Genomic DNA, 13,558 nt, shown 5'->3' with positions numbered 1-13,558 from the left:
TGTCTCTCTCTCTCTCTCTATATATATACGTATATATATATACACACACACACGTACATATATATATATATACATACACATTCACTTATATACATATATACTTATATATAATATGCATATTCTCTTCAGCTACCCTAATACCGAGGTCTCATGAATCATACACATCATCTTTCCATGTGGGAATGTAAACAAAACAGTTCAACTTTAGTAAGTCCCTTGCAATTTTTTTTTCTTGTTCTTTTTCTTGATTACCTTTTCATGCTTCTCTTGATTCTTGTATTTGAGAGTCAAATTTTCTATTCAGCTCTGGTCTTTTCACTGAGAAAGCTTGAAAGTCCTCTATTTTATTGAAAATCCATATTTTGCCTTGGAGTGTGATACTCAGTTTTGCTGGGTAGGGGATTCTTGGTTTTAATCCCAGCTCCATTGACCTCCGGAATATCGTACTCCAAGCCCTTCGATCTCTTAATGTAGAAGCTGCCAGATCTTGTGTTATTCTGATTATGTTTCCACAATACTCAAATTGTTTCTTTCTGGCTGCTTGCAGTATTTTCTCCTTGATCTGGGAGCTCTGGAATTTGGTGACAATATTCCTAGGAGATTTCTTTTTGGGATCTATTTGAGGAGGTGATCGATGGATTCTTTCAATTTCTATTTTGCCCTGTGGCTCTAGAATATCAGGGCAGTTCTCCTTGATAATTTCTTGAAAGATGAGATCTAGGCTCTTTTTTTGATCATGGCTTTCAGGTAGTCCAATAATTTTTAAATTATCTCTCCTGGATCTATTTTCCAGGTCAGTGGTTTTTCCAATGAGATATTTCACATTGTCTTCCATTTTTTCATTCCTTTGGTTCTGTTTTATAATATCTTGATTTCTCATAAAGTCACTAGCCTCCACTTACTCCAATCTAATTTTTAGGGTAGTATTTTCTTCAGTGGTCTTTTGGACCTCCTTTTCCATTTGGCTAATTCTGCCTTTCAAGGCATTCTTCTCCTCATTGCCTTTTTGGAGCCCTTTTGCCATTTGAGTTAGTCTATTTTTTAAGGTGTTGTTTTCTTCAGTGTATTTTTCAGCATTTTTTGGGTCTCCTTTAGCAAGTCATTGACTTGTTTTTCATGGTTTTCTTGCATCCTTCTCTTTTCTCTTCCCAGTTTTTCCTCTACTTCTCTAACTTGCTTTTCCAAATCCTTTTTGAGCTCTTTCATGGCCTCGGACCAGTTCATGTTTTTCTTGGAGGCTTTTGTTGTAGGCTCTTTGACTTTGTTAATTTCTTCTGTCTGTATGTTTTGGTCTTCTTTGTCACCAAAGAAAGACTCTAAAGTCTGAGATTGAATCTGGGTGTGTTTTCGCTGCCTGGCCATATTCTCAGCCACCTAACTTGACCCTTGAGTTTTTCAGTGGGGTATGACTGCTTTTAGAGTTAAGAGAACTATGTTCCAAGCTTGGGGGAATGCACCAGCTCTGCCACACCAGCACTCCTCCTTCCCCAAGAACCCCTAACCCGGACTGGACTTAGATCTTCAGTAGGCTCTTCACTCCTGCTCTGATCTTAATTCCTCCCACCAGGTGGGCCTGGGCCCGGAAGCAACTGCAGCTGTACTTCTGTAGCTGCCCCACCTCCGCTGCCCCCAGGACGGTGGCCTAAACGGGAACTCCTTTTCAAACTCTGTCCCCAGCAGCTTTTCCCACTAACCTTCTCCGTTGTCTTTGGTGTTTGTGGGTTGAGAGGTCTGGTAACTGCTGCAGCTCACTTATTCAGGGTGCTAGGGCACGCTCCCCCCGGCCCCTGGTCTGGTTGGTCCATGCCGCTCACGCTAGGCTCTGCCCTCCTCCGCTCTGCTCCCAGCTCCATGAGGGATAGACCTCACCCAGAGACCATCCAGGCTGTCCTGGGCTGGAGCCCTGCTTCCCTCTGCTGTTTTGTGGGTTCTGCAGTTCTAGTATTGGCTCAGAGCCATTTTTTATAGGTTTTTGGAGGGACTCGGCCGGGAGCTCACACTAGTCCCTGCTTTCCTGCTGACATCTTGGCTCCGCCCTCCTCTCCTTATTTATTCCATACCCTCTTAATTTGCTTATGGTATCACCCTTTATGTAGAGATATCCCTTTAAAATAACTGTAGACAATGTAAAATACCTGGGAGTATGCCTGCCAAAAAACCCGGTTACTACATGAATGTAATAAAATACTTTTATATAAATCAGATTTATGTTGGTCTTTATATTGGGATTGTCTTGGATCATTGTATTGCTGCGAATGCTAAGTTATTTACAGTTCTTCATCATACAGTATTGCTTTTACTGTGTACCATGCTCTCCTCATCCATATATCTGACAGGTAGATTGTTCCTTGCTCTCCTCATTTGTTTATGTTTTCACCTTTTATACAAGTCTAAATCATGTACACATTTTGACCTTATATTGGTACATGGTATAAGATGTTGGTCTATACCTGCTTTCTGCCTTACTGTTTTCCAGTTTTCCTAGCAGTTTTTGTCAGGTATGTCAATTCTTAACAAGCCACTTTTGACTCTTAAAAATTCACATTTAGCAATATTATTTATACGAAATAAGTAAAAATTAATTTTGGAGGGGAGAGACTAGCAACCTGGATGAGGATGGAGGAATGGGGGAGGAGGGCAGCGGGATTAGCAAAGGTTTCATGTGGAATATGATGCTAGACTTTTAAGGTGTAGCTGAGAATTTTAAAGTAATATGTAGCATAAGATTATGGTTTATCTTGTTGTTCCGTCGTTTTTTCACTTATATTTGACTCTTTTTGAGCCCATTTCTGATTTTGTTGGCAAAGACACTAGAGTGGTTTGCCATTTCCTTCTCTAACTCATTTTACTGATGAGGACACTGAGGAAAACAGGATTAAGTGACTTGGCCCTGGGCTACACAGCAAGTAAATATCTTAAGGCAGGATTTGAACTCAGGTCTTCCTGACTCCAAGCCTGGCCCTTTATCAACACTGCACCACCCAGGTCTTCTTCAATTTTTTTTTTTTACTTATTTAAGCGTATTTAAATGTATAAAGAGCATTGAAAGAATATTTTATATAAAACTATGAGCTATTACAGGCAGCTAGGTGGCACAGTGGGCTTGGAACCAGGAAGATTCATCTTCATGAGTTCAAATTTGACCTCAGACATTTACTAGCAGTGTTTATCCTGGACAAGTTAGTTATTCCTTTTTGACTCAGTTTCCCCATCTGCACAATGAGCTGGAGAAGGAATGGTAAATCACTCCCAGTATCTTTGCCAAGAAAACCCCACATGGGGTCACAAAGAGTCAGACATGACTGAAACAACAACAAAAAAATTAACTTATATAAGTTTTTTCTTTCCTTCTTTATTGTGTCAATCTGATTACTACCTGTAATACTTCCCCTCCCTCAAAGAACCCCTTCTTATTAACTAATAAGTATAGTCAATAAAAACAAAGCAACCTACTGCCTATGTGATATGTATTGCTTTTTCATGTCTGATCTGTCACCTCTCTGCCGAAAGGTGAGAAGCATATTTTATCATCAGTCTTTTGAAGTAATGACTCATCATTGTGTTGATCTGAGTTTTTGAGTCTTTCCAGATTTTCTTTGAGTGTTGTAGTTATATGTGTCTTCTCACTCCTTTCAGAAGCAAGTCATACAATCCTTTCTGAGTTTCTCTTTTCTCTCTATTCTCTTACTTGATGATCTCATCCACTCCCAGGGCTTCAGTGACCTTTGTGTAGATGTTTACCAGATTTGCATATCCATCCCTAGTCTTTTTCCTGAGCTATACGTCCACTTCAGACTGTGAACTCTTTGAGACCAGGCATATTATGCCTTTCTTTGTATCTGCAGTGCTTAGCATGGTGCCTGGTACTTAATAGGTGCTTAATAAATGTTTGTTGACTATCTGAAATTTAAGCATTTAGTACTGTGCCCAGGTACTGTGCTAAATGATAGGGATACAAAGTAAGGGAAAACATTGAGCATTGCCCTCAAGGAGTTCCCTTTCTAAGGGAGACAATATATAAAAAATTATATATGTAAGTGTCAGTGGAAGAAGGTAGTCTTAGAGGGAAAGCCCTAGCATTGTGGTTGGAAAAGTAGCGTTTAAATTTGAGGGAAGCAGGAGGTAAAAGTGATGAGGGAGAGCATTCCAGGCATGCAGCACTCTTGCAGGAGTATTGTTAAGTGGGAAAAACAAGAGAAGGTAGGAAAGATACCTGAGGTGATACATGAGAGACTGTAGAAAAATCACACTACATATGAATTGACAAAAGACCTTTCAGATTTGTCAGTTAAGGTATAATTAGAATTTTGGAAGCCAAATTACAGAAGATTTAGGATTGAATGAGAAGAAAGAAGTGGAGGCGCTGATTGTGAAGCTTTCTCAAGAAAGTTAGCTATGAAGAAGGGGAGAGATACAGGAATGGTAGCTAGTGGGGAATGAGCAGAACAAGTGAGAATTTTTCAAGGATGGGGGTGAATTGGCATGTTTGTAGGAAGTAACCATTAACTGGAGAGATTGAAGATTAGTGAGAGAATGGGGATGTTGGGTTAATTTTGAGAAAGGCTAGATGGAATGGGATCAGGAATATAGAGAGAGGGGTTTTCCTTATTAAGATGAGCCATCTCTTCATATGAAACTAGGGATAAAGGAGTAAATAGTGAGAGAAGACATCTGAGTAATGAAGGGGGCGCTCTTGTCAGTGACCTCAGTTTTGTTCTTTTTTAATTAAAGTTTGAGGTAAGGTCCTTTGCTGAGAGGGTTATGGAAGGGGTGCCATGGATATCTCAAGAGGGATTAAAAGGATTTCATATAGCTCCTGTGGTGAGTGGAAATTGATTAGTGAGATATAAAAGGATGACCTTGATGCGTCGATGGCCTGGTTGAGATTGTGTAACACATTTGTAGTGGGCACAAGCAGCATGGTTTTCTTCAGTTTTCAGCAGTACAATAAATTTTGGATATTTCAAAGTGCATGTCCCATAGATATCTAAAACTTTTCATATCCAAAACTTAGCTTTCATTCCGTCATCCCTTATTCTTGATTCCTCATTCTCCCTCCATGGATCCAATCAGTTGCCAAATTTTTGTTTCTATCTTTACAATATTTCTTGTATGTGTCCCCTTTTTCTCACAATCACTACCCTAGTTCAGCCCCTCATCATCTCTCCCTTAGACTTGTCTTCATTCAAATTCATCCTTCACATAGATGCTAAAGTGGTTTTCTTAAAGGTTTGACTATGTCACTCACCTACTTAAAAAGCTTCTTTGGTTCCCTACTATACTTAGGATCAAATGTAAATTCTTAAAGTTTTATGTTTAACTTTTAAAGCTTTTCATAACCTGGCCCCTTGCTACCTTTCTAGTCTTCTTGCATTATGCACCCATCTGTTTGCTTTGTGATCTAGCTATACTGAGCATTTTCTCTGACTGTTTCCATGTTCTTCCCTCCTCCACCCCCACTACTGACCTCCCTGGCTTCCTTTCTCAACTAAAATCACACCTTCTACCTTCCAACCCCTCTTAATTCTGGTGCCTTCCTTCTGTTAATTATTTCCTGTTTATCTTGTATATAGCTTGCTTTCTAAATATATTTGAGGACAGGGACTATCATTTGTATCTTTTTGTATCCCCCGTGCTTACACAATGGCTGGTACATAATTGGCTCTTACTAAATGTTTATTGATGAATTGATTTATATTGGCTTACTTGATGTACATATATGAAACTGTTGGCTTGTTGCAATGCTTTTGCATTGACCATCCCTATTCTGGAATTCTCTTTACCTACCTAGACATCTCTGACATCCTTAAAGAATCAACCTAAATGAGGCATTGGGCAGGAGACCTTTTCTGGTTCCCCCTACATGCTACAACCTTTCATCTGTTCTTTGTGTATCTTGCATATACTAATTTAATTTATGTACATGTTGTTTCTTTACAATGTAAGCTTTTAGGAACTGGACTGTTTTTAAATTTTCTTTGTAGCCTCAGAGCTTAGCATGGTTTCTGGCACATAGTGATTGTTTAATAAATGCTTATTTTTTTTTTAAATCTTTACTGATGCCTTTTTGATTTTACATTGCCCAAATTTCCCTGTATCCTTTCCCCTCTCATTCCCCTGAAAACCATCCCTCTTTTTTAAAAAAAAATGTATTTTCACAAGAAAGAGAAAAAAATCCGCAAAACTGATCAATACATCAAATATATCTGTATATATTTGTGTGTATACACACACATATACACTCACACACACACGTATCTGCATATGTATATGCAGTATTCCAAATCTCACCTGTATAAAGGTGTTGGAAGAGATGTCTTCTCATATTTCTTCTCTTAGGCCCCACATGTTCTTTGTAATTTTGCAATGTTAACTTTTGATTTTTTTGTGGTTCTTGGCTCTGCTTACATCACTACATCAGTTCATGCAAGTCTTTCCGTGTTCTCTGTATATATCATACTCATTGTTTCTTATATCTTATATCATTATTATGTTAGCTTATATCAGAGTAATACTATTCTATTAAATTTATACATCATAATTTGTACATTCATTCTTCAGTTGATGGGTATTTACTTTATTTCTAGTTCTTTGTTACCACAAAAAGTATTGCTGTAAGTATTTTGATGCTTATGTGGATTTTCTTTTCTTATCACTGACCTCCTGGAAGTATATACCTAGTAACAGAATCTCTAGTTCAAGGGGCATAGCTATGTTAATGATTTTACGTCCATAATTTCAAATTGCTTTCCAAAATAGTTATACTGATTCATGGCTCCAACGGTGGACCTAGTGTGAAGTGTTTGTTGGTTGATTGATCCTTTTTATACTATGTGAGTTTTCCTTTTAATTTCTTCTTTTCAAACTTAGATATTCTTCTGTGCAAAGTAGAATTTGTGAGTTATTTTCATATACTGCTTTCTGCCTAGTCAGATGCTGATGTGCAAATGTCCTTTTGTGCTTTCTACAAAATTCATTTTTCACAAGAATTTACAGTAATTTTAATCAAAACTAACTCAACTGGATAGAGCCAAAAAAATTTTCACCAGCCAAAATGTAAATAAAACTAGAAAACTATATATATTTTTTAATTGCTATGGGATAATCTATTAGTGATGGTTGATATGACTGTAAATGAGAAGAACTTGCGATATGACTGTGCATTATTCAAAAGTTAACAAAGTCCTTAGTATGTTAAAATACTTTTTAGGCTAGTGACTTTTAAATATTTTTGTTTTATAAGTGCTTCCTCAGGATTCTTCTGCTTTCCCTGCTTTCTGTCCCTTGATTTCTATACTTTTGAGAACAGGTTAGCAATATTCCCCAAAACAATGAAGCTTTCATTGGAGCATTCATTTTTTTAGAATTGGATAAGGGTAAGGGAGTCTCAATACCTAATGGTAGTAGACTTCAAGAGAATGAGGTATTTACATGGAGGAAACAAGGGAAAAATAAGTATAACAGAATAAGAGCCTATTCTCTATTCTCTGAAACTTCTTTGGCATTCTCTAACAACACTGAGTTTCAGAAACTTTTTAGATTTAAAAAAAAGTCAGGCCAATAAATTATAAGTTTTCACTGCTAAGGTTGTATATGTGCTCTTTTAAAAAAAAATCTTATAGCATGATCTTTTTAAAAAAGAAGGGTAACATATGGTGCTTTACTTTGTCATTGAATCCTTACGACAAATCCGTGAGGTAAGTGCTTCTGGTATTATCCCATTTTTACAAATGAGTAAGATGAGGCTATCCTATTAAGTACTTTGCACAGATTCACAGAGGTATTAAATGTCTGAGGCAAAACTCTAACTCAGTTGGCACCACAGTTCTTATATATTGTATTTGGGTAGAATATACACAGAAACATACGCTTATAGTTTCTTTTATTGATTGCTACAGCAATTACCTTGAGGAAATAATTTAAAATTAGAGTTTTGAATTTCATTTTCAGTGTTCAAATTGTATATATTATATAACAGAAATATGTACGTTCTTTCAGTAGTAGTAGTAGCACTATTGTAAAATTGACATACAATCTTAATACAGTTCTATAAACTTAACTACTTTATTAGGTTCTGAGCATATATAGAGGAATATCAAGACAAATCTTTGCCTTCATGGAGCTTAACAATTTAGTAAAGGATAAAATGTACATATCTATCATATACTATGTACATGACTGTCACATACTTTCAGTGATTTTTAAATGCATACAATCAGTCAGAGTGGGATGAGGATGTCTTCTAGCCAAGTAGATAGGGTACATTTTATGGAGGGAGCTATAGGCAAGCAGGACCATGAACAAAGGAAGGATATCAATAGGCAGAAATTATGTTTGGGAAGCTATTTTAGAAGCCGTAGAGCTTGTGAGAACTCTGGATGAGGTTGTGGGACAGCAAATAGTCCCATTTGGCTGGAGTATGAAATAGGCGAAATAAGGCAGGGATGGGGAGGGAGTGGAGCAAGATGATAAGCGTTTATATAGCACTTGCGACGTGCCAGGCATTGTGCTAAACACTTTTTACAGATATCTCATTTGATCCTTACAGCAGTTTTGGAAGATAGGTGTCATTATTATCCTTATTTTGCAGTTGGGGAAATTGAGGCAAGCATGTTAAATGACTTGCCCAGAGTCATACAACTAGTATATGTCTTCAGCTGCATTTGAACTCTGGTCTTCTTGACTCTAGGCCCAGTGTTCTATCCACAGAGCTGCCAGCTGCCCTTGGAAAGATGAATTGGAGCCGTATTTATGGACTTGAATGCCAGGCTAATTCTTTGTGTTTTATTTGGCAGGTTATGGAAAGCTACTGAAAGTTTTTGATAAGAGAAATGATACCTGTCCTGTTATTTTAACAGTATGAAGGCTAGATTTGAGAGAAAAGAGTTTTAAGATAGGGGTACTAGATTTCAGTAGTCTAAATTAAGAGGACTAATGGCCTGAAATATAGTAGCATTAATTTATCAAGAAACTTATTAAGTACCAGTTATCAATTAACACGCTCTGTTAGGCATGGGGAATACAAAGGCAAAAATAACAAGTCCCTTCCCTGAAGGAGTTTAGATTCTGTTGTGGGATACATACACATAATGGAAAAAAAAATATATATATATATATATATACACATATACATATACATATACATATATGCACACGCAAAGTAACTACAGTACAGCATTTGAAGAAAGATATATTTCATAGAATTGACAGAATTGGCAAACTACATATGGGCATGATAAATATAAATATATTAAAGTTTTAAACTTACACTGTACCCTTTAAATTTTTATCCCAATTAGGTCTTGTCAAATAAGCATGTGGCACCTGATCATCTGTTGCAAATCTGTCAGCGTATTGGCCCTATACTGGATAAAGAAATTCCACCCTGTATTTCCAGAGTTACATCTTTGCTTGGTGCGGGAAGGCAGTCCTTGCTACGTACTGCAAAAGGTATCTTATTTTAAGAAGTTCTGGGTTATATTCAATAGTTTTAGTAAGTTGTATAATTTGTGAAGTAATATAAACGTTGTAAGCAAATGATAACTTCTAGATTATGAAGTATTTCTTGGTTTTAAATTTGAAGCTGAAATGACAATATTATTGAGCCCTTTTTAATGCTTTAAAATTTTCTGTCTTAAATATAAAATCTAAGAGATAAAAGATGAAAGTGTTAGGCTCATAAAAGCTAAGTTTTGTTTTTAAGAGGCATTTCTGAGATCTTTCTAAACTTGCTAATCAGAGACATCAACTCAATTTAGCATCTTCGCTATGTTCATATCTCATTAGCTTTATTAAAACGATTGAAGTATTTCTATTTGGTATTCATGTTCTGATTATCCTTTGATATGTGATACCTCAATAGCCTGATTTAAGAATTTCAGAAAAGAACAAGTCACTTAACGTTTCTGTACCTTAGTTTCCTTATTCAAAAATAGAAATAGTGGGGCTGCTAGGTGGTGCAGTGAGTAGAGCACCGGCCCTGGAATCAGGAGGACCTGAGTTTAAATGTGGCCTCAGGCACTTGACACATGTATTAGCTGTGTGACCTTGGGCAAGTCACTTAACCCTAGTTGCCCTGTCTTCCCCCCTCCAAAAAAAAATAGAAATATTACTCATTTTTCTGTTATTACAGTCATAGCCATTTAAACTATCCCAAAGTGAAATCAGTTGCCTCATTTTAGTCAACCAAAGCCTGTCTTGTATTTGTGCAGTTTATTTTTTTCCCCTTAAAAACACAAGAATTTAACAATTATCCTCATTAAATTTCTTCTTGTTATATTTGACCTATTATCTCAGTCTGTCAAAATACTTTTTGAATAGTGCTTCTGCCAGAGTTTTAGACCTGGAAGGGATCTGGGAGATCATTCAGTTTACTGCTCAGGGTCACACAACTAAGTGCCTGAAGTTGGTATATTAGTTATCCTCCACAGTTTTTAGTTAATTGAAGATTTTATAATCACAATGAATATACACATTGGTGAAATGTGTCCTTTGTGTGAATTCAGCTGAAAATCTCAGTGGAGAAGTATTAATACTTACTACCTTGAGCCCATTTGAATTCTTTCTTTTAATTAATGATTGTCATCATGTAGAAAAGTGCTAGCTTTTGTTTGTGACGTTGCCTTTTGGCTCTCTGAGCCACTTTAACTAAAAAAAAAAGAATAAATTTTCCTTCTTGCTTTATGCAAATTGTCCTGCCGCCCTGCAAGCTTTTAAAAGTTGTTTCCTAGTCATCCAGAGTTATACTTCTTTTGTTTCTGACTCAATAAATGGTTCTTATCTATTCTTGCCCCTGCCCTGGAAATACTCCATTTTAGCTCGTATTTCATGGCTCTTCTGATTTACACGTTCTTTACATATGCCCATCCCAGTGTAATTGGGTTGCATGAGTATTGCTTCAAAGCCTACTAGATTGGCTACATTCCAAGATATTGTTAATTACATCTTATTAGATTACTTGGCTCTGTACCAGTACTATGAAGGATAGCTTGCACATGATTTGTCATCCTGGTGGTGGCAGTAATGAATCCATTTATGTAAAACATAGTTTATCTGCTCTTCTGGGACATTTCCTCAGTCGAAATTTTGTATTTTATCATGCCTCTATTTTACCTTTCCTCTGCCTCATATTGAAGCTGGTGCTCTTATCATCATGGTTTTTCTTAAGAGAAATAATTTAAGAGAAAATAATTATCTGCTTCAAATCTTTATTACTTCTCATCTATACATGTCCTACCTATACTTGGAAGTATAAGAAGAGGAAACTTTGTGGAATAGTTTTCAGACTGAAATCTTACATTCTTTGCTTTGTCATTGATAATGTTTTACAATCATATTGTTTAAACTTTAAGTTATCTATGGTTCCTAAGTACTTTTAAATTTTTAATTACATGAGACATATTATGGAAACGTATAAAAAGACTTTCTCTTAGTAATAACTTGCAAGGTTTTTTGACATCTAAAATTAATTTTAAAGATTGCCGGGATACAGTTTGGAAGGGCTCTGCATTTGCTGCTCTTCATAGAGGAAGACCACCTGAAATGCCTGTAAATTATGGTTCCCCACCAAACCTTGGTACGTTTATCTTTCAGCCATTTGTTGAATTCCTTGATAAATTTGGATACGTATAAACATGCATGCATATATGTCATATATCTGTATATGTATGTTAAGATCAATATAATAAGATTAGTTTTTTAATAGTTGAAAACTAGTATTTTAAAGACAGTCTTATTTGAACAAGACAAAGGAGGGTTGAATATACACACACATTTTAATGTAGAAATCCATTAAATTTGCCAGGGAAACAAGTAGGAGAAAAGGGTTTAAAACCTAGGGAAGGTTGAGAGAGGAGTGCACGTAGATCAATTCAGTTACAGATTACTAGTGTTCATGTACCTGCACTTTCACTACCTCTTCTTTTATAAAAAGAGAGGGGCAAAGAGAGGAAAAAGTAAGGAAGACAACTTTGAAAGACTTTAAGAACTCTGACCAAAGCAATGACCAGTCTGTCTAGAAGATGGATAATAATGGAATATGCTTTCCCATAACTTGGCATAGAAGTGCTGGACTGGAGGGGGATGATAAGTCATATACTCTCAGTCTTGGCCAATTTATGGGTTTGTTTTGCTTGATGGTACTTAGTTTGGTAATAAAAGGCTGAGCCCCCTCCCCCACCCCCAGTGGGGCCAACTAGGAAGGGGCTTAAGAAGGGATGTAGAAGAGTAGTGATAGTGATGCCAAAAAAAAGAAGACACAAAAGAATATCAATGGAACATTTTAAAAAAGACACAGAAGAGAACAGAAGGGGAACAAAGGTAAGTTAGCGTTGGTACTCTGTCTTGTTAAATTTAACATGTAGTTTTAAAAATCTTTACTGTTCTTTGTATTTGGAAATTGCATTTTTGTTGAGGTTAAGATTTCTACCAAAAAAAGAATAAATGTGTGATCTCATCAGTAGTACTATAGATATGTTTTGTGTTTTAAAATTTCATATTGATACCTTTTGTTTTTACATTTCAATCCTTGACCAATATTCCTCCTCACTCCACCCCACCATTGACACTGCCCGTTCAGTATGCCTTTGAATCTTCAATTACTTGATGGTAACAGAAAAAGAAAACAACCCAGCTATATAAGACAAATTAACACTTTGGCGCTCAGACAGTATGTGCAACATTTTATATCAATAGTTTTCTCATTTATCTTCTGAGAAAAGGGGAGTGTTTCATCATGTGTTCTCTGAGACTGGTCATTACATTTTTGTTTTTTTCAAGTACAAAAAGACCCAAACTACATCCTAGTACTGTAGTGATAGCTTTATGATGGATGGCGTGTTTTTATTACTTTTGAACTATTTTGTTGTTATGTCTTGCAGCATAGTAGTTGGAAAGAAAGTTGATTGCCTCTGATTTCAGAGTTGAAAAGTTTGTGCAAATTAGGAGACTGTTTTAAGATAAATATTTCCAATTTTTATGTTTTTCCTAGATTTTTGTATGTCACTGGAGGTAAAATGGCATACTATTGATCACAAATTAAAAAGTGGGGCAGCTAGGTGGCACAGTGATTAGTTCACCGGCCCTGGAGTCAGTAGGACCTGAGTTCAAATCTGGCCTCAGACACTTGACATATGTACTAGCTGTGTGATCTTGGGCAAGTCACTTAACCCCAATTGCCTTGCCTTCCCCCATCCAAAAAAAAATTATAAAATTTAAAAGTTTTACACAAATTAAACCATTACAGCCAAAGTTAGAAGAATATTAGGAAACTGGGGGAAAATCTTAGCAAGACATTTTTTCTAATAGAGGTTTCATTTTTCAAATATGTAAGAAGTGATTCAAATTTATAAGAATAAGTCATTCACCAATTGGTAAATAGTTGAGATATGAACAGACATGTTTTCAGAGAAAGAAATCAAAGCTGTCAATAGTTATATGAAAAAATGCTCTAAGTCACTAAACTTAAATGCAAATTAAACCAATTCTGAGGTACCTTACACTCATCAGATAGGCTAAGATAACAGAAAAAGAAAATGACAAATGTTAGAGGAGATATGGG

The 13,558-nt window shown here is 36.3% G+C and overlaps 1 protein-coding gene across 1 annotated transcript in view; it reads left to right on the top strand.

Moving 5' to 3' along the window:
• BRWD1 (bromodomain and WD repeat domain containing 1) overlaps positions 1-13,558 on the top strand; it is a 150,624-nt gene that overhangs the window by 27,879 nt on the left and 109,187 nt on the right. The window contains exons 5-6 of the mRNA XM_036747966.1: positions 9,300-9,450; positions 11,477-11,575. Coding sequence (XP_036603861.1) covers positions 9,300-9,450; positions 11,477-11,575 — 250 coding nt within the window. The remainder of the gene's footprint in view (positions 1-9,299; positions 9,451-11,476; positions 11,576-13,558) is intronic.

The sequence above is a fragment of the Trichosurus vulpecula genome, chromosome 2, assembly GCF_011100635.1.
Source record: "Trichosurus vulpecula isolate mTriVul1 chromosome 2, mTriVul1.pri, whole genome shotgun sequence".
NCBI classification, from domain to species: Eukaryota; Metazoa; Chordata; class Mammalia; order Diprotodontia; family Phalangeridae; genus Trichosurus; species Trichosurus vulpecula.
This window is presented reverse-complemented; position numbering and strand designations above follow the sequence as displayed.